Source organism: Pongo pygmaeus, chromosome 9 (assembly GCF_028885625.2).
Source record: "Pongo pygmaeus isolate AG05252 chromosome 9, NHGRI_mPonPyg2-v2.0_pri, whole genome shotgun sequence".
Classification (NCBI taxonomy): Eukaryota; Metazoa; Chordata; class Mammalia; order Primates; family Hominidae; genus Pongo; species Pongo pygmaeus.
Genome location: NC_072382.2, coordinates 40,983,331 through 41,004,179, shown reverse-complemented (window position 1 = coordinate 41,004,179; position 20,849 = coordinate 40,983,331). Strand labels below are relative to the sequence as shown.

At 38.2% G+C, this 20,849-nt stretch overlaps 1 protein-coding gene across 1 annotated transcript in view; it reads left to right on the top strand.

Moving 5' to 3' along the window:
• ANO3 (anoctamin 3) overlaps nt 1-20,849 on the top strand; it is a 327,529-nt gene that overhangs the window by 98,807 nt on the left and 207,873 nt on the right. Inside the window, exons 2-3 of the mRNA XM_054440329.2 lie at nt 12,300-12,494; nt 14,161-14,232. Of these exons, the coding sequence (XP_054296304.1) occupies nt 12,300-12,494; nt 14,161-14,232 (267 nt within the window). The remainder of the gene's footprint in view (nt 1-12,299; nt 12,495-14,160; nt 14,233-20,849) is intronic.

Sequence of the window (20,849 nt, the reverse complement as noted above, 5' to 3'; positions counted from 1 at the left end):
TTCTTCCTGTAGTGTTTTTAGATGGGATCAATGGCTATCACTTAAGCTAATACCAAATAGTAGAATTCTAAGTAAGGAAAGGGGGAGATAAGGACATTATAAAATATACTCATATAAAGATAACCCCTAAAATAGAAATCCAAAATTTCCTAAATTCCAAAAGTACAAAAAAAAATATATCATGTAGAGATGAAGTAAATATGAAAAACTCAGGAAATAAAACCTAATGTGACAGATTTGAGACCAAATGTGTAATTCATATTAATAAATGTAAATGGATTTAACACACCTTATTAAAAGAATAAAACATTTATATTGTATTCAAAGTAAAACCCACTGTGTGCTGTATACAGGAGACATACATAAAAAAGTGAATCAGAAAGAAAGGCTGCAGTTCTGATACTGGACAAGGTAAAATTCAGGCTAAGATTCATTAAACAAGACAAAGAAGCCACCTGATGCTTAAAAATGACAATGCTTAAAATTCACAATGAAAATGTAACAGTTATAAATAAATCAGTATCAATTACAAAGTACCTGTCTTCATAAAATAGAATTATAGGAAATGCAAAGAGATAGATACTAACACACTAATAGAAAGTTAATACACTTCTTTCAAGGCAAGACACACCAAGAGGACAAAAAGTAAAAGTATTGGCCAGGCACGGAGGTTCGCGCCTGTAATCTCAGCACTTTGGGAGGCCAAAGTGGGGAGATCTCTTTAGGCCAGGAGTTTGAGATCGAGAACATCCTGGCCAACATGGCGAAACCCAGTCTTGACCAAAAATACAAAACAATAAAAAATAAAACAATTAGCCAGGCATGATGATGCATAACTGTAATCCTAGCTACTCGAGAGGCTGAGGTAGGAAATCACTTGAACCCAGGAAGCAGAGTTTGCAGTGAGCCAAGATTGCACCACTGCACTCCAGCCTAAGCAACTGTTTTTTTTAAAAACGTAAAAGTCTTAAAGGCTTCAATGGATAAGGTAGATCATATATATATATGTGTCTACATATGTGTTTGTGTGTATACATATCAAATCTTATATCCTTGCAAATGATCTTCTACCTTGAAATTTAAAAACCTAAACGAATTTTATTTGAAAAAGGAAAACATAACTAAAATTGCACAATTCTGAAACATAATGATAAAAACATCACATATCAGAATTTTGACATACAATTAAAGTGTTGTCAGGACGATTATTTAAAGCTTTAAATACTTGACATCAATAGAAATGGAAGGATGAACATTAAAAATTTTAATTCCTAACTCAAGAAGTTAGAAAAATAATTACAAAACAAATACCAAGAAAGAAGAAAAAAAGAAGTTAATTAAATAGAAGACAGAAAAGCAATCCATGAAGTACTGCTCCTTTGGGGAAAAAAATCAATGAAATAGATAAACCATTATTTAGCATAATATAAAAGGAGTAATCACAGATATACAAAATAAGAAATGACAAAGGAGAAATAACTCTATGCAAATCAATTTGAAAGCTAAAATGGGGAAATACTTTTTGTCCAAACTGACTCCAGAGGCATTACAATGTTTAAACAGATGTATAGAAAACAAAAATTTTCAAGGAATTGCACCCACAACCAAGACCATGTGCACATTTGTTCATAGGAGAATCTACCAAACTTTAAGGATCAGATAGTTTCAATGCTAATTGACTTGTAGGTCAGTGATACCCAGAACTCTCTGTGGCAGTAGAAATATTTTACATCTGTGATGTTCAGTATGGTTGTGATCAGCCACATATGGCTATTGAATGAGCACTTGAAATGTGGCTACGATGACTGAGGAACTGAATTTTTAACTTCATTTAATTGTAATTTAAAGTTAAAAGACCTTATGTGACTGATTGTTATTGTACTGGGCAGTATAGTGCTAGCTCCTAAAAACATAGGAAAATATCTAAATTCTTTTTATGAACCATGTAGAACTTTGAAGCCTAAACCAGATTTGCTTATTTAATTTCAACGTTTGTATTGGATAACAGGAGTATATGTGCAGGTTTGTTACATGGTTATATTGCATGATGCTGAGATTTGGGGTATGGCTCCCATAACTCAGGTAGTGAGCAATACCCGATAGGTAGTTTTCTTTTCTTTAACTTTTATTTTAGGTACAGGGATACATGTGTAGGTTTGTTACAGAGATAAACTCGTGTCACAGGTTTGTCGTACAGATTATTTTGCCACCTAGGTACTAAGCCCAGTACCCAATAGTTATTTTTCTGTTTGTCTCCCTTCTGCCACCCTCCACCCTCAAGTAGACCGCAGCGTCTATTCCCTTCTATATGTCCATGTGTTCTCATTGTTCAGCTCCCACTTATGAGAACAAGTGATGTTTGGATTTCTGTTCCCATGTTAGACTGCTAAAAATGAGGGCCTCCAGCTCCATCCATGTTCCTGCAAAGGACATGATCTTGTTCTTTTTATGGCCGTGTAGTATTCCATACTGTATATGTACCACATTTTACATTTTATTTATCCAGTCTAGCAATGATGAACATTTAATTTGATTCCTTGTCTTTGCTATTGTGAGTGGTGCTGCAAAGAACATTCACGTGCATGTGCCTTTATGGTAAAATGATTTATATTCTTTTGGGTATATACCCAATAATGAGATTGCTGGTTTGAATAGTAATTCTTTTTTAAGCTCTTTGAGGAATCACCAAACTGCTTTTCACAGTGGTTGAACTAATTTACATTCCCACCAACAGTGTAGAAGTGTTCCCTTTTCTCCACAACCTTTCCAGCATGTTATTTTTTGACATTTTAAATAATAAGTATTGTGACTGATGTGAGATGGTATCTCATTGTGGTTTTGATTTGTATTACTCTAATGATCAGTGATATTGAGCTTTTTTTCCCATAATTGGTGGCCACATGTATATTTTCTTTTGAAGAGTGCCTGTTCATGTCATTTGCCCACTTTTTAATGGGGGTGTTTGAGTTTTTCTTGTAAAATACTTTAAGTTTGTTATAGATGCTGGATATTAGATCTCTGTCAGATGCATAGTTTGTAAATATATTCTTCCACTATATAGGTTGTCTGTTTACTCTCTTGATAGTTTCTTTCCCTGCGAAGAAGTTTAATTACATCCCATTTTCCAATTTTTTGCTGTTAGCGTGATTGCTTTTGGCATCTTCATCATAAAACTTTGCCAGTTCCTACGTACATAATGGTATTGGCTAGGTTGTCTTTCAGGGTTTTTATAGTTTTGTGTTTTAAGTTTTTAATCCATCTTGAGTTGATTCTTGTTTATGGTATAAGGAAGGGGTCCAGTTTCAATTTTCTGCTTATGGCTAGCCAGTTATCACAGCACTGTTTGTTGAATAGGGAGTCATTTCCACATTGTGTGTTTTTGTAAGCTTTGTTGAAGATCAGATGGTTGTAGGTTTGTGCCCTAATTTCATGTTCTCTATGCCGTTCCTTTGGTCTGTAAGTCTGTTTTTGTACTGGTATCGTGCTACTTTGGTTACTGCAGTCCTGTAGTATAGTTTGAAGTCGGGTAACATGATGCCTCGAGCTTTATTCTTTTTGCTTAGGATTGCCTTGGCTATTCGGGCCCTTTTTGGGTTCCATACGAATTTTAGAATAGTTTTTTTCTAATTCTGTGAAGAATATCATTGGTAGTTTGATAGAATAGCACTGAGTATGTAAATTGTTTTGTGAAGTATGGCCATTTTAATGATAATGATTCTTTCTATCCCTGAGCATGGAATGTTTTTGCATTTGTTTGTGTTGTCTCTGATTTTGAGCAGTGTTTGGTAATTCTCCATTTAGAGAGCTTTCACCTCTTTGGTTAGCTGTATTCCTAGGTATTTTTTGTGTGGCAATTGTGAAAGGGATTGTGTTCCTGATGGCTCTTGGCTTGGCTGGTGTTGGTGTATAGGAATGCTAGTGATTTTTGTATGTTGATTTTTTATCCTGAAACTTTGCTAAAATTGTTTATCAGCTCTAGGAGCTTTGGGGCTGAGACTATGGAGTTTTCTTCATGTCATCAGCAAACAGGGAAAATTTGACTTCCTCTCTTCCTATTTCAATTCTCTTTATTTCTTCCTCTCTTGCCTGATTCTTTTGGCCAGGACTTCCAATACTATGTTGAGTAGGAGTGGTGAGAGAGGGCATCCTTGTCTTGTGCTTGTTTTCAAGTGAGAATACTTTCAGCTTTTGCCAATTCAGTATGATGTTGGTTGTGGGTTTGTCATAGATGGCTCTTATTATTTTGAAGTATATTTCTTCAGTGCCTAGTTTATTGAGAGTTTTTAACATGAAGGAATATTGAATTTTATTGAAAGCCTTTCTGCATCTATTGAGATAATAAAAAAAAATGTGATTTTTGCCTTTAGCTCTGTTTATGTGATGAGTCTTATTTATTGATTTGCATGTTGAACCAACGTTGAATCCCAGGGATAAAGCCTACTTAATCATCGTATATTAGCTTTCTGATGTGCTGCATTCAGTTTGCATGGACTTTGTTGAGGATTTTTGCATCAATGTTCATCAAGGATATTGGCCTGAAGTTATCTTTTTTGTTATGCCTCTACCAGATTTTGGTGTCAGAATGATGCTGATCTCACAGAATGAGGTGGAGAGGAGTCCTTCCTCCTCAATTTGTTGATAGTTTCAGTAGGAATGCTATCAGCTCTTCTTTATCCATCTGGTACAATGTGGTTGTGAATCCATCTGATTCTGGGGTTTTTTTGGTTGTTAGGTTATTATTGATTCAATTTTGTAGTATTGGTCTGTTCAGGAAATCAGTTGTTCTGTTGATGCAGGTCTGTTCAGGGAATCAATTTTTTCTTGATTCAGTCTTAGGGTGTAATGTGTGCCCTCTTATTTATCTCTTCTAGGTTTTCCATTTTGTGCACGTAGAGGTGTTCATTAGTACTCTCTGATGGTTACTTTTATTTCTGTGGGGTCGGTATTTCTGTGTAACATTCCCTTTCTCATTTCTGATTGTGTTTCCGTGAATCTTCTCACTTTTCTTCTTTATTAGTCTAGCTATTGGCCTATGTATATCATTAATTTTTTCAAAAAACAAACTCCTGGATTCGTTGATCTTTTGAATGGTTTGTTATCTCTCGTTCTTCAGTTTACCTCTGATTTTGGTTATTTCTTGTCTTCTGCTATCTTTGGGGTTGGTTTACTCTTACTTCTCTAGTTCTTTTAGTTGTGATGTTAGGTTGTTAATTTGGGATCTTTCTAACTTATTGATGTGGGCATTTAGTGCTATAAATTTCCCTTCTAACACTGCCTGAGCTGTGTCCCAGATATTCTGACATGTTGTATCTTCGTTCTCAATAGTTTCAAAGAACTTCTTGATATCTGCCTTAATTTCACTTACCTAAAAGTCACACAGGAAAATGCTTGTTTAATTTTCATGTAATTGCATGGTTTTGAGCAATTTTTTAAGTCTTCATTTTTATTTTTATTGTGCTGTGATCCAAGAGTGTGTTTGGTATCATTTTGGTTCTTACGCATTTGCTGAGGGTTGTTATATGGTCAGTTGGGTGGTCGATTTTAAAGTATGTGCCATATAGTAATGAGAAGAATGTATATTCTGTTGTTTTGGGGTGGAGAGTTCTGTAAAAATCTGTCAGATCCATTTGGTCCAATGTTGAGTTCAGGTCCTGAATATCTTTGTTAATTTTCTGCCTTAATGATCTCATACTGTCAGGGTAGTGTTAAAGACTCCCACTATTATTGTATGGGAGTTGAAGTCTCTTTGTAGGTCTCTAAGAACTTGCTTTATGAATCTGGATGCTCCTATTTTGGGTGCATAAATATTTAGGATATTTAGGTCTTGTGGAATTGAATTCTTTACCATTATGTAATGTACTTCTTTGTCTTTTTTGATCCGGATATGAAATGCTTGGTTGAAGATATTTTTCCTTAAGAATGTGAATACAGGCCCCAATCTCTTCTGGCTTGCAGGGTTTCTGCTGAAAGGTTCACTGCTGGCCTGATGGAGTTCCCTTTGTAGGTGACCTGCCCTTTCTCCCTAGCTGCCTTTAACATTCTTTCATTTCAACCTTGGAAAATCTGATGATTATGTTTCTTGGAGATGGTCTTGTGTAGAATCTTTCAGGTGTTCTCAGTATTTCCTGCATTTGCCTATTGGTCTCTCTAGCAAGGTTGGGGAGATTTTCATGGACAATACCTTGAAATATGTTTTCCAAGTTGTTTGCTTTCTCCTCATCCCTTTTAGGGATTCCAGTGATTCATAGATTTGGCCTCTTGACATAATCCCACATTTATCAGAGGTTTTGTTCACTCTTTTTTATTCTTTGTTCTTTACTTTTGTCTGACTATCTTCTTTAAGTCTTCAGGTTCTGACATCCTTTTCTCAGCTTGGTCTGTTCTACTGTTAATACTTGCTGCTGCATTGTGAAATTATTGTAGTGTTTTTTTTCAGCTCTATTAGATCAGTTAGGTTCTTTTTTACACCAGCTCTTTCACCTGTTAACTCCTGTATCATTTTATTGTGATTCTTAGTTTCCTGGATTGGGTTTTGCGATTCTCCTAAATCTTGATGATATTTGTTCTTGTTCATATTCTAAATTCTATTTCAATTCAGTCAACTCAACCTGGATGACAACCCTTGTTGGAGAACTAGTTTGGTTGTTTGAGAGGTAAAACACCCCAACCACTTGAGTTGCTAGAGTTCTTGCATTGGTTCTTTCTCATCTGTGTGTGTGATTGTTCCTTTAATTGCTAGGCTGCCTCTGATTGCAGTGGTCATGTGGGGGCAGGGAGATTGTGCCGAAGTCCCAGGTCAGGCAGTCCTGTTCAGTGAGGAGAAGTGAGGACTGGGACCTGCGTCGAGAACAGTCTGACCACTTTTCCGGTAGATGGGTGCTCTGTGCCGAGGGACCAGACCAGCCACTGTTCCCGTGGATTCTCCAGAACCTGGAGACTGCAAGGGCTAGTGCTGTTAGAGAGCAAAGATGGTAACCTGCCCCTCGCACCAGGAGCTTTGTCCCAGGGAGTTACAGAGCTGCTACTGGCTCAATAGTCCCAGCAGGGGTTGGACCCAGTGAGGAGATACTGGATCAGGGGCCCACATAACCAACAGTCTGGCCATTTTTCCATAGGACTGCTCCAATATGTTTGAGGGTCTGCTCCAGTCTCTAATCACCTCCAATTTTCCAGTACCTGAAGGTATCAACAGTGAAGGCTGCAAAACAGTAAAGATGGTAGCCTGCCCCTCCCTCTGGCAGCTCCATCCTAGGGAGGTATGGACCTGCTGCCAGCCCCAACACACTGGCAGGGGTGGCTGGGGACCTTGGTCAGGAGGTCCTATCCAGTGAGGAGGAATAGGATTGGGGACCTGCATAACAAAGCAGTCTGGCCACTTTTTCATAGAGCTGGGTTGGGGGTCCACTCCAGCCTCTCGTTGCCTTGCACTATCCAAAACTCGAAGGCAACAATAGCTAAGACTGTGAAAGAACAAAGATGGCAGTCCTCACCTCTCTCTGGGAGTTCTGTCTCAGGGAGCTTTGGAACAGTTGCTGACTGGAAAACACTGGCAGGGCTGGTTATAGACCTCAGTTAGGAGATTCGCCCAGTGGTGGAAAAAGCATTCTGGTTGCTTCTTTGTAGAACTGCTGCAGTATTCCAGGGGACAGCTCCAGTCCCCAATCACCTTGGATTCCCCAGAGCCAGAAGGCATCAACAGCTAAGTCTGCCAAACAGCAAAGATGGCAGCCTACCCCTCCCTGTGGGAGCTCCGTCTCAGGGAGGTGTAACACTGATACCTGTGGCAGGCTGGGGTTCCAAGCCAGTGGGTCTTATCCTGCGAGGTGCTGTGAAAGAGGGGCCTGCAGACCATCACTGCTCAGCCCCCTGGACTCAGCTTCTTTCCTAGGGGTATGTACAAGGGTCTAACCTCCCACTTTGCTGGAGTTGCAGCCACTTTTGCCAGGAAGCCTGGGTATCAAAAGCTCTTGGGGCTCCACGTGTGCCCAAGTGGCTGCTCTGCCAAGACTCCACATAGCTCTGCCTGTCAGAATGAAGGCCCTGTTGGAGTGGGTTCACAAGGGGATCTTCTAACATGAGGGTTGCAAACATCCATGAGAGAAGAGTGGGTCCCCAGGGTCACGCACTCACTCACTGCTTCCCTGAGAGTGGGAGGTTCCCCTGGCTCTGTGTCACTCGAGGGTGGGTAGTCAGATAGTCATCCTGTCTTGATTTTCTCCATTCTCCATTGATAGGCTTGTTTTCTTGATGAATCTCAATGCATGTACCTGGGTACTTCAGTTGTAGGTGCTGTATTTATTACCCCTTCTATTTCTTTCCAAGAGAGTGGGAAAGAGCTTTTGATACCCAAGGTTTCCAAGAGCTTTTGATACCCAGGCTTCCTGGCAAAAGTGGCTGCAACTCCAGCAAAGTGGGAGGTTAGACCCTTGTACATACCCCTAGGAAAGAAGCTGAGTCCAGGGGGCTGAGCAGTGATGGTCTGCAGGCCCCTCTTTCACAGCACCTCGCAGGATAAGAGCTAGAAACACTAGTTGATTCTAATTGGCTGTCTTGGCCAGCCCCTCCATAGGTAGTTTTTCAACCTGCATCTTTCTCCACCCTCTAGTAGTCTGCAGTGTCTATTCTTCCCATGTTTATGTTCATGTATGCTCAGTGTTTAGCTCCCACTTATAAGTGAGAACATGCATAAGTCTGATTTAAACACATACACGTAACTCATATATGAGTATTATTACAAAAATCCTAATAAAATATTGGGAATTAGAATTTAACATATTTAAAACAATTAATCAAGACAAAGTATGTTTTGTTTTTGATTTCTGGGCATGAAAAGAGGATTTAATTTTAGAAAATCCATTAATGGAGTTCAACATATTAAGATAGCTAAGGAATAAAATTATATAAACTTTGAAAAAATTCAACACACTACTGAACAAAAAAATAATAAACTGGAAAGTGAGTAGTACATTCTTAGCTTGAAAAAAATATTTGTACCTCAGTGCTAAAGCCAGTATTTTACTCAATTGTTTAAAATAATCCAATTGATTATTTATAATTTCAATACAATGGGAAAGAAACTTGCATTTACAATAGCCAAAAGAGAGCAGGAGCTAACCAATATGCAAAACTTATATAAAGAAAAGTTTTTAAAACACCTGACCAAAAGCATGAACCATAAAACAATCACAGAATAGATTTTGTCAAAATTAAGAACTTCTGCTTTTTCGAAGACACTAGTAAGATAATGAAAATATAGGCTACAGACTAAGAGAAAATATTTACAGGTCACCTAGCTGACAGCAGTACTTAGTCCCGAAGTGATTATAGATTCAATGGAATCCCTAGCATAATCACAGCTGCCGGCTGGGCGCAGTGGCTCATGCCTATAATCCCAGCACTTTGGGAGGCCGAGGCAGGTGGATCACCTGAGGTCAGGAGTTCAAGACCAGCCTGGCCAACATGGTGAAACCCCATCTCTACTAAAAATACAAAAAAAAAAAAATAGCCAGGCATGATGGCGGGCACCTGCAATCCCAGCTACTTGGGGGGCTGGGGCAGGAGAATGGCTTGAATCCAAGGGGCAGAGGTTGCAGTGAGCTGAGATCGCGCCACTGCACTCCAAGCTGAAGAACAAGAGCAAAACTCTGTCTCAAAAAAAAAAAAAAAAAATCAATCATAGCTGCCTTTTTTGCATGAATTGACAAGTTGATCCTTAAATTTATATAGAAATACAAAAGACTAAGAATAGCCAAAGCAATCTTGAAAAGATAGAACAAAAGTAAAGAACTCAGATTTTCTGGTTTTAAAACTTACTGCAAAGCTACAATACTAAAGACATTGTGGTTTTGGCATAGGAATGGACATATAGATTGGTGGGTTAGAATTGAGAGTTCAGAAATGAACCCATAAATTTGTGGATAATTGATTGTAGACAAGGGTGCCAAGACAAGTCGATGGCATTTTCAACAATGTGTACAGGAACAACTGGATATCCACATGGAAAAGAATAAAGTTGGAGCCTACCTTCACACCATGTACAAATTAGCTACAAGTGGATTATAACCTAAATTTAAGAGCTAAAAGTCTAAAACTCTTAGACGAAAACATAGGAGTAAATCTTCATGACCTTGATTTAGATAATGGTTTCATAGATACAGCACCTAAAGCACAAACAACTAAAGAAAAAAATAGATAAATTGAACTTTATCAAAATTAAAAGCATTGTGTTTCCAAGAACACAATCATTAAAGTGCAAAGACAACTCATACAGTGGGAGAAAATAGGCAAATGCATGGAGGCAAGAAATTAGGTTAGTCGTTTCCAGAGACTGAGCTGAAGAGGAAATGGGGATTGGCTGCGAAGAGGTATGATGTTTCTTTTTGGAGGAATAATAAAAGCGTTTTAAAGCCATATAGAGTGATGTTTGCACAACTCTGTGCATATACTAAAAAGAGCTAAACTGCACACTTAAAGGAGTCAATTTTATGGTATGTGAGTTATATATCAATAAAGCTTTTAAAAATGTTTAACTCCAAAAAGTCTGGGATAGATCTGTATGTATTGAGATGGAAAAAATACCTAAGACATAATATATAATGTGACAAACTATAATTTCATTTTTGTAAGAAAACTATTTTTATACATAGTTACATATATGAATACATAGACAAAGACCAATAAACTGATAACATTCATTTCATTTAGAGAAGAGACTGGAATTTAAGAATCAGAGTAAAACAAATTTTAATTTTTAATTCTATTTACTTCTATAATTTAAAACCTTTTAAAATGAGAACATTTTAAGTCATTTGTTTGTATAAAATACATAAATATCCTCAAAGTGAATAAATAAAGGCACCAACCACAAAATCTGACATGTAATAGGCACTCCACAATAAAAAGTCCCTTTGCCTCATGTGGTGTGAAGTCCAAACGCAACACTGGGTGTGAGCGGGGTGGTGGGGGGAGCGGTTCATGGTTTTATTCACATTATGCAGACAGCATACATAGCCAACATCTCAACTCAGGTGTCAATAAGAAACTTTTTAGGGAGTGATTCATGATCAAGCAGCTTTGTACAATTTACCATATGTATTAGTCTGTTTTCACATTGATAATGTATTTCTTTATAAATTATTCAGTCTCAGGTAATAACGAACTACCTGAGACTGGATAATTTATAAAGAAAAGTGTTTTATTTGGCTCCTGTGTCATTATAGAGCTTGCATTCTAGGGAGGTATACAGAAATAAAATAACGTATATAATATGAATGACAGTGGATGTTAAGCAAAAAATAAGCAAAAGAGTAGTGTTAAAAGCTAAATTCTTTTTAAGTGATGGGAAATAACCTGGAACTGGTAAATGAAAATGACAGTAATAAAGAAGACTAGAAGAATAGTTTAATGACAGGAATTTGAATACTGATTTTTAGAGAGGAAGCATGAAGAATGAACTGAGACAGGTAATTAGGTACAATAACGATATCTACTCCACCTCAAGTAAAGTTGATAAGAAGTTGTAGAGGAGAAAAGAGCCTCCACTGGAGGTGGCTGCAAGAGAAGCAGTGTCACTGGGGGGATATGGTGCAGTGCCAGGTTTGGGTAAAATTATGGAGGGAAATGGGTGATCCACAGAAAAATCTAAGGAGGATATTAAGTGGATTTTCTGATGTTTTATGTGAGTTCCCAGGGACATAGTGAGAGAGTCTGGGTAGCAGATGTTGGAAGTGAGAGTGTCCAGAGACACTGAGGTTTAGAGTGCCAAGGGAGAGGAGTGACCCGGGATTGACATTATGGGATGAAGAGGAATGGAGATGGGGAAGTGGAGCCATTCTTTCCTGGATCACACAGTGTAGGAGCACTTCTGCTTTTGGAGGACTAGTTTGGTTGAAGGGCATTGAAGGGCCCCATTTAGTAATTTCAATGTTTATATATTAGGTTTTATTTATTTTGCTATTTGAAAGCCTAAATCATAAGGTTTATTCAAAGAGTATCCAAATAATTGTTGTCGTAATTCCCCAAATGAACTTAAACATCAGTTTCTTTTTTCACAGAACTTTTAAAAGAGTAGTGAAAGCTCAAACAGGAAACAGAGATGTTTATGTCTCAGAACTATTTAACAAAAATCTCAAACACTCTCCTTGACAAAATATAAACAAAACTAACTCAATTATTTCTAATATCTAGGTGGTGCTTTTCAATAGTTCATTCCTGAAACAGGTATCACACGAATTAAAACTTTTTATTGACCTCTACTGATTGATTTTTTATTGCTAAAATTCAACATTTTGGATTTGCAGGTATGAATATAAGCAAGAGTGAGATAACAAAAGAAACTTCGTTAAAACCGTCTCGGAGATCCCTGCCTTGCCTCGCCCAGAGCTACGCTTACTCAAAGAGCTTGAGCCAGTCTACTTCCCTCTTCCAGTCAACCGAGAGTGAATCTCAGGCTCCCACATCTATAACCTTAATCTCCACTGACAAAGCAGAGCAAGGTGAGCAGCAATTCCTATTGTCTTGTTCAATTTATAAAAACTACGTGTTTTCCAAACACTTCTTTCGTTCCTTTTTCCATTGGACCAGTTTTATAGAGCTCTTCAGGAAGGAGGCTAGCATAGAAAGGATACCAGTACACCATGCCATTTGTTGGCCAGATGTGTTTTATTTCTTCCTTGCCTTGAAGGTGGCCAATCCCATGGAGTCTGGACCTAACATTTGTTCGCAGTGGAAGTCCCAGCTACATGAATCACTGGTGCATTTGGCCACTGTTTGCATCCCTCTTGTTGATGAGTAACATTCCTGGCGAGAACTTATAACCAGTATTCAAATAGAAAATATCATCAGTAATAAACTCAGTTTTCTAAAAATAAAGGCTGAAGACTTTACAACTGACAATAAAGCAGTGAAGATTTGGTGGCATAAAGATTTAGTTGGACAAGTGTTGGCAACCCAAGACTGGTGTGCAAGGGCTGAATTTTAGAGACATACCAGCAAGGTGCCACACAAAGAAACGTTGTGGCTACCCTTAGGCACTCTTCTACACACATTTGCCCACTAAGACACACACTATCCCTTTAGACAACTCCCTTTTATAAGAGTTAAGAATTTAAATACTACCAAGCTCCCTGTTGTGCAGTGTTGTGCATAGGGTATGTTTTTCTTTTTATTTTTTTAGAGTTGGAGTCTCGCTCTGTCGCCCAGGCTGGAGTGCAGTGGCACGATGTCAGCTCACTGTAACGTCTGCCTCCCAGGTTCAAGTGATTCTCCTGCCTCGGCCTCCTGAGTACTGGGATTACAGGCACACACCACCATGCCTGGCTAATTTCTGTATTTTTAGTAGAGACTGGGTTTCATCATGTTTGTCAGGCTGGTCTCAAACTCCTGACCTCGTGATCCACCTTCCTTGGCCTCCCAAAATCCTGGGATTACGGGTGTCAGCCACTGCACCCAGCCGTGTTTCTATTTTTCAATCCTTTTGTTGCTTTTTCTTATAAGAATGCAGTCCCTTATGATTCCATATGGTTGCTTCTTTTTCTGGATAACGAAAAAATATCAAAATTACTGTTTCAATGCTATTGTGAAATCACTACATATTGTAGTTAGCTTACAAATATGTCTACTATGTAAAGTGGCAAATCGTTCAAGAAGATGAGGATATTAAAACATAATATAGGTGTTTCTTTTTTCTCTTATTGAAAGTGAAATTTTAGGCCAGGCACAATGGCTCACGACTGTAATCCCAGCACTTTGGGAGGCCAAAGTGGGCAGATCAGTTGAGGCCAGGAGTTTGAGACCAGCCTGGCCAAGATGGTGAAACCCTGTCTCTACTAAAAATACAAAAGTTAGCCAGGCATGATGGTGCACATCTATAGTCCCAGCAACTCAGGAGGCTGAGGCACGAGAATCGCTTGAACCCGGGAGGTGGAGGTTGCAGTGAGCCGAGATCGTGCCATTGCACTCCAGCCTGAGTGACAGCGAGACTGTGTCTCTTAAAAAAAAAAAAAAAAAGGAAAAAAAGGTGAAATTTTAAATAACTAATTTTAACTCATTAAGTTAAAAAATTTCATGTTTGGCCATCATTTGTCCATCTATCACCATGGTTATTTTTCTGTTGTTATGCTTTTATTTCCCAAAACTACAAAGTGTCTTATTTTATTTCAGTTAATACTGAGGAGAATAAAAACGATTCTGTGCTGAGATGTTCTCTTGCTGACCTCAGCGATTTTTGTTTGGGTAAGTTGATAATCAGTATTTACCTACTCCTTTCCCTCTCTCCAAAGGTAAGCTGTGTTCTTCTAAAAAAATACTAGCATTTTTTTTTTTCAAGAAAAAGTTCATGTTTGGTTTTTAATGTAATGGGTGAGTATAATATTCTGAGGTTAAGAAATTAAGAAATGTATAGCTTGGAATTCAAATACATAGGAGGATTTATGATGAGCAAAAATCTCATAATAAAAAATAACAATTTTTGCCATTATTCTGAAAATTTCAATTTTTAAAGAACATATAGACTACTATTTCAAGATCTATAAAATTTTGACACTCAGAATTTAGAATGTTAGTAACACTCAGAGATTCTATCCTGACCCATCATTAGTGAATACTATAAATTTTATTTATTTTTCCTATAACAGTGACAAGTTTACTCAATCTCCTTTTTTGCCTTTTGATGTTGTCACATAAGATTTGCTTCAGTTGAGCAAGCTTTGCATTCAAATCTGTAGCTTGCCCATAAACAATTCTTTTGAATTGGGTTTTCATTTTCATGAATTAAATAGAAATAAAATAAAGCCAGAATTAATCAAAAAGTGATACTAATGTGCCAACACTTATTTTGCAACCTCAGTGCCTTGACACATATCCTGAAGAAATGAAGCCCTGAGTTTTCAGTAGTGGATACATCGGTGGCCAGTCCTCAGTGCCTATATAAGGAGTTCTCAACTCTGGTTACACATTCAAATCACCAGAGGGCTTTTTAATACTTCCTGGATCACAGTTCCAGAAAATCAGTTTTAATTGGCCTGGGAAGTGAACTTAGTATACATACTTTTAACAACCTGCCCGGTAAATATTTAGTGTGTCCAGGATAAAGAATTTCTGGCCTAAAAACTGTATCTTGGTTTTTCTCTACAGGCATTGTTAAATCACTCTTCATAACTTTTAAAACTATGAATTTTGCCATTTATAATAGCATTCTGAATGACTGCAAATTAGTCACGTTTCTTATAATAATTTTTGTTTTATGTGTGGCACAGAAACAGTGCTGGCTTATTAAGTTTTTTAATTAAAGAAAGCCAGCGACCAGCAGGTTCATTTCGTATACAGAATCAAAAAGAGCATCTTATCAGAAGAAAATTCACTCAGAATACAAAGGCCTTTCCTGTAGTAATTAATTCAGAAGATTACTACAAGCTGAGTATTTTTATCCAAAATTCTTGAGACCAGAAGTATTTCAGATTTCAATTTTTTTTATTTTAGAATATTTGTATTATATACTTAGTCGCTAAGCATCCCAAATCTGAAAATCTGAAATCTGAAGTGCTCCAGTGAGCATTTCCATTGAGCATCATTTCAACATTCAAAAAGTTTCAGATTTTGGAGCATTTTGGATTTGGGATGCTCAACCTATATTATCAGTTATTTTCCAATTTAAAAAATAAGAACAAAAAACAAACCTGAAGTTTTTCTTGTCCAAAATATCCATACAGGTGGGAAAGTTTGCAAGGCACCCTTCACTAACCTGTCCTCCAAATTAGAACCAATGTATAGTTTAAAAATCACTCTATTGAAAAACCTTCCATTTAATTCCTTGCATTTTATTTTTGACAGCTTGCCATTCCAAATATAAAAAGCACTTTCTCTGAATGCTTAACATAATTGGATGCTCGTAACTTTATGATTCTTTTCTCATCACTTTTGTGTGTCTCAGTTATTTGTTCCAGTTGACCTGTATTTATATCTCTCCAGGCACTGTATCTCATATTCACTATTTTAACATCCCCCAGCATCAATCTGTCATTTATTCAAGTTAGAAAGACATCATAGCTTCTGCAGTTAAAATACATACAAATGATGAGGTGTTTGCCTTTATAATGAAGGTGAGGTACAGTTCTCCAGCTTACTGTGTAGTATCACTAAGCATTTCAGGAATCCAACTGGATGTAACACCTGGCTGGGAAATACTCTTTTAGAGTTTGGTGCGTATCTATGAGTGTTTATTATTTTATTATTATTATTATTTTTGAGACAGAGTCTTGCTCTGTCTCCCAGGCTGGAGTGCAGTGGTGCGATCTCAGCTCACTGCAACCTCCGCCTGCCAGGTTCAAGCGATTCTCCTGCCTCAGCCTCCTGAGTAGCTGGGACTACAGGCGCGCACCACCACACCCAGCTAATTTTTGTATTTTTAGTAGAGACGGGGTTTCACCATGTTGGCCAGGCTGGTCTCAAACTCCCAACCTCAAGCAATCCACCCACCTTGGCCTCCCAAAGTGCTGGGATTACAGGCGTGAGCCACGTAATGTAAGTGTTTTAATTGTCTTCGAAAAGAAGATGCCCAGCCTAATATGAGTGTTTTAATCATCTTTGAAAAGAAATCAAGTAAAATAATGTCAAATATACCAAGAGTACAGTTAAATAAAGCATGAGTAAGCATTTTGACAATACATGTTCTCTTTTAAATGCAAAGCAGTTACATTCTCTAAGTTTGCCTTTAGCGTGCAGAGTACCAGGTTCCTGCATTGGGCTGATTATTGCATGGGAATTTCCTAACTAATGCATCTTATTAATGGCTTTTCTACAGTTAACCACTTTGAGCTGCCCCATGAGAATATTAATGCTGAGGCAGACTTAACTGCATGTGGTCAGTGTTTCATTGAGGATTGATATTTCTCATTGTTCCAAATGAGAACCATGAAGGAAAAAATATTAATGGCTTTGTTGATTCAGAGAAGGATATTTCTACTAAGGCTCCCTAACAGGATGGGTATATATCATAAAAAAAATGTTATTTTTCCAACCAGCCATTGGTCAAATCTTTATTCTTATATCCACTAGCTGTGTAACTGTAGTATATTACTTAACCTCTCTGAGCTTTAGTGATTTCACTAGTAAATTGGGATCAATGAGCCATTCTTAGTAGGACTTGAAGTAAATAAAAAGGTATAACTTCATCATAGCTCCTAGCACATCATGGGGGTTCAACAAATATTTGTTCATTGCTTTATTCAGTCACTCACTAAGCTTATCTTTCACACCAAATTCTGCTGGGCCCAGAGAGATCTACACTAAACAGCTGTTTCTGTGACCATCAAAAGTGATTTTAGGCTGGGTGTGGTGGCTCCCACCTGTAATACCAGTGCTTTGGGAGGCTGAGGCAGGAGGACTGCTTAAGCCCAGGAGTTTAAGACCAGCATCAGCAAAGTGGTGAGACCCTGTTTCTACAAAAAGAAAATAATTAGCCAAGTATGGTGGCACGACTGTAGTCCCAGCTACACAGGAGGCTGGGGTGGGAGTATCACTTGAGCCCAGGAGTTGGAGGCTACAGTGAGCTATGATCACACCCCTGCACTCCAGCCTGGGCAACAGAGTGGGACTCTGCCTCAAAAAAAAAAAAAAAAAAAAAAAAAGGTTAGGGGGTACTTTTATGACATAATGATGGCATGATGGATAAACAATAATTTACTGGACTCTTTATTATTATACACTTTACCTGTCTTATCTCACTTAATTCTCATAACAACCCTTTTAATTAGGTAGCACTTTTTCACAGATGAGGAAACTTATTCAACAAGAGAGAAAATAATTTGCCAAATGTCACATAGCTAGTCAATGGAGAGCTGAGATTTCGACCAAGGAAGCCTTGATCTCTAGCCTTCTCTTTTAATCACCACACTAGGCACAAAGGCCTTAAGGTAAAAAGTGGTTAGTGATTTCCAAAGACACTAGTTCTGTAAGATGTTAATAAGTTTCAGGCAGAAAGTACAAGGCGAAGATAAAGCTGCGTGTTAAAATATATTTGGGTAATGATTAGTTAAAAACCTAATTGAGTCGGAAAGTTTTGATTTTTTTTGTTTTCTTCTTCATTTTTTATTGACATCACATAGCCTTTAATTCTATTTTTCATAAAGCAGCTCACAAAGCCAGAGCAGCATTCCATATACCCCCACACACTCACAAAATTATTCTGGAAAGTGCTGATCCTTGTAGCAGTGAATTTGAAATCCTGGTGTGGCAATAATTTTCTTTATTAATCTTGGAAGCCCCACTACCATTGCCTACGTTTTTTTCTTCTCAGTATGCTGGAAAATGACAAGGACACAGTAATCCACATTAACAAGTGCCTGATGCCTGATTCTTCCCATGCCCATGTGGCTATAAACTCAGGTAACTTACAAATGAAATATTTTAGGGCTGGGCGTGGTGGCTCATGCCTGTAATCCCAGCACTTTGGGAGGCTGAGGCAGGCAGATCACCTGAGGTTGGGAGTTTGAGACCAGCCTGACCAACATGGAGAAACCCCATCTCTACTAAAAATACAAAATTAGCCGGGTGTGGTGGCACATGCCTGTAATCCCAGCTACTAGGGAGGCTGAGGCAGGAGAATCATTTGAACCCAGGAGGCAGAGGTTGTGGTGAGCCAAGATCGTGCCATTGCACTCCAGCATGGGCAACAAGAGTGTAACTCCGTCTCAAAAAAAAAAAAAAAAAAAAAGAAATATTTAGGGCTCATTAAGACCAGCATAATTTGAGTCCAACCAACCCAAACACACACATTCTAATCTTGTTATAAAATCAACATTTTGCTAATGTTATAAAATGACTTCCTCAGGAATGGGTTCATATTAGAGTTCTGAAACATTTATTTGCTTTCTACAAACATAATAGTTTAGCTCAGTGGAATACTCACTGGTCTATTTCTTTAAATAGTTATGGTCAAAGGAGTACACGGTGATTTTGCTTTCATTCTATAACTTTTATTCTATAGATAATATCCATTAATTCCCATTATTTTTTCCTAGAAGCATTTTATATGAAGATAGCAAAGAAATAACTTTCTTCTAATATTCCTAATCTACTTAAGATTACAGAAATGAGGCAATTACACTGAAGGAACATATTTTTCAGTTATGACAGTCTCACAGTCACTGTAAATCTTGTCAATTGTTTATTGAACACATAAGGTCCTCTTGCCTCAATTTTCAAAATATATTCAGAATCTGACTACTGCTTACCACATTCACTGCTGCTCCTGGGTCTGTCTGCTACCTTCTCTTGGTACACTGGCACAATAACTTCCTAACAGATCTCCCTGCTCAAAATCTTGCCTCCTTATAGATGATTTTCCACGAAGGACTCACAGAAAGCTTTAATAAAAGGAAGATTAAATCCCATCATTTCTGTGCTCCTGTCTCTCCAGGTTTCTCATTACATTTAAAACACAAACTCACTCTGGTATTCAGAGACCTTACAGAATCTGGATCTGGTCTCTCTAGGCCATTTCCTAATGCTTCCCTTTTCTCACGAGCTGCAGACAGCTCAACCATCTTGTGTTCCTTGTTCACAATAAATATGTGCTTATCCTAGGGCTCTACACCGAAATAAGCCAGGTTCACATCAGACTTACTTTCTGTCTCCTAATCTTGATGGATTTTTATTCATAATACTGATTACCTAAAGTTACTTATTTAGGTTATTCACCCCAATTTTGTGTTTCCGGAAGACAGAAACTGTCAATCTTGCTGCCATCTTTAGCACCAGAATCAAGAATAGTACCTGACCCATAGTAGGTGCTTAAAGAATACGTTTAGGATTAGGACAGACAAATGGATGAAAGAGCATTCTCTCTCTCTGTCTGTCACTCTCTCTCTCTCTCACACACACACACACACACACACACACACACACATCTCCTCTTTGGAGAATCTGCTGTAGAACACACCCTTTTTTTGCTCTCTGTGATGTCATTTATTGCTGTGAGTTTTCTCACTAGTTATGAGTTAGTGCTTTGTTAATTTTCTCACTAAGGACCTGATCTAAATATTATTCTCTTTTTTATTTAAATTGTGATGATAGACCTTTATGTAGAGTATTTAAAGGCTTAAAACAAAACTCTTCTTAAGTAGTAGAATTGCCTTTTCTTTTTTTTTTTTTTCTTTTGAGACGGTATTTTGCTGTTGTCGCCCGGGCTGGAGTAGTGCAGTGGCACGATCTTGGCTCACTGCAACCTCTGCCTTGGGTTCAAGCAATTCTCCTGCCTCAGCCTCCCGAGTAGCTGGGATTACAGGCGCCCACCACCACATCCAGCTAATTTTTTGTATTTTTAGTAGGGACAGGGTTTTACCATGTTGGGCAGGCTGGTCTCAAACTCCTGACCTTAGGCAATCCGCCCAGCTCGGCCTCCCAAAGCACTGGGATTACAGGGGTGAGCCACTGCGCCCACCTGTAGAATTGCCTTTCTAACATCAGTCTTACTGAAGTCCTCCCTAATACATAGTTATTTAGATGCTACTTTCTTTCTATTATAGCACTTTGGATGACTGTTCACTAGATGATAATAACTGTGACTTATGTTTGCCTTACTCATATTGCTTGGTTCAAGCTATCTACTCACTGACATGGGTGGATAGGTGAGGATTGGAAGAGCGCAGGGAAAGATGGTGAGTAGAAAACACTAGCACACTGACACAATGGAAAGCAGTTTAGCTGCAGGATTTGCTTCCCTATGTTGTTCATTGAGCACAGCTCTGTCAGTACCCTCATTGCTACTGGCTAGTGGTAGTACTTTAGAACACTAGGGCTAGGGAGAAGTAGGCAAAAAAGGAACCCCAAAGAATTAATAAGTCTGGGTCCTT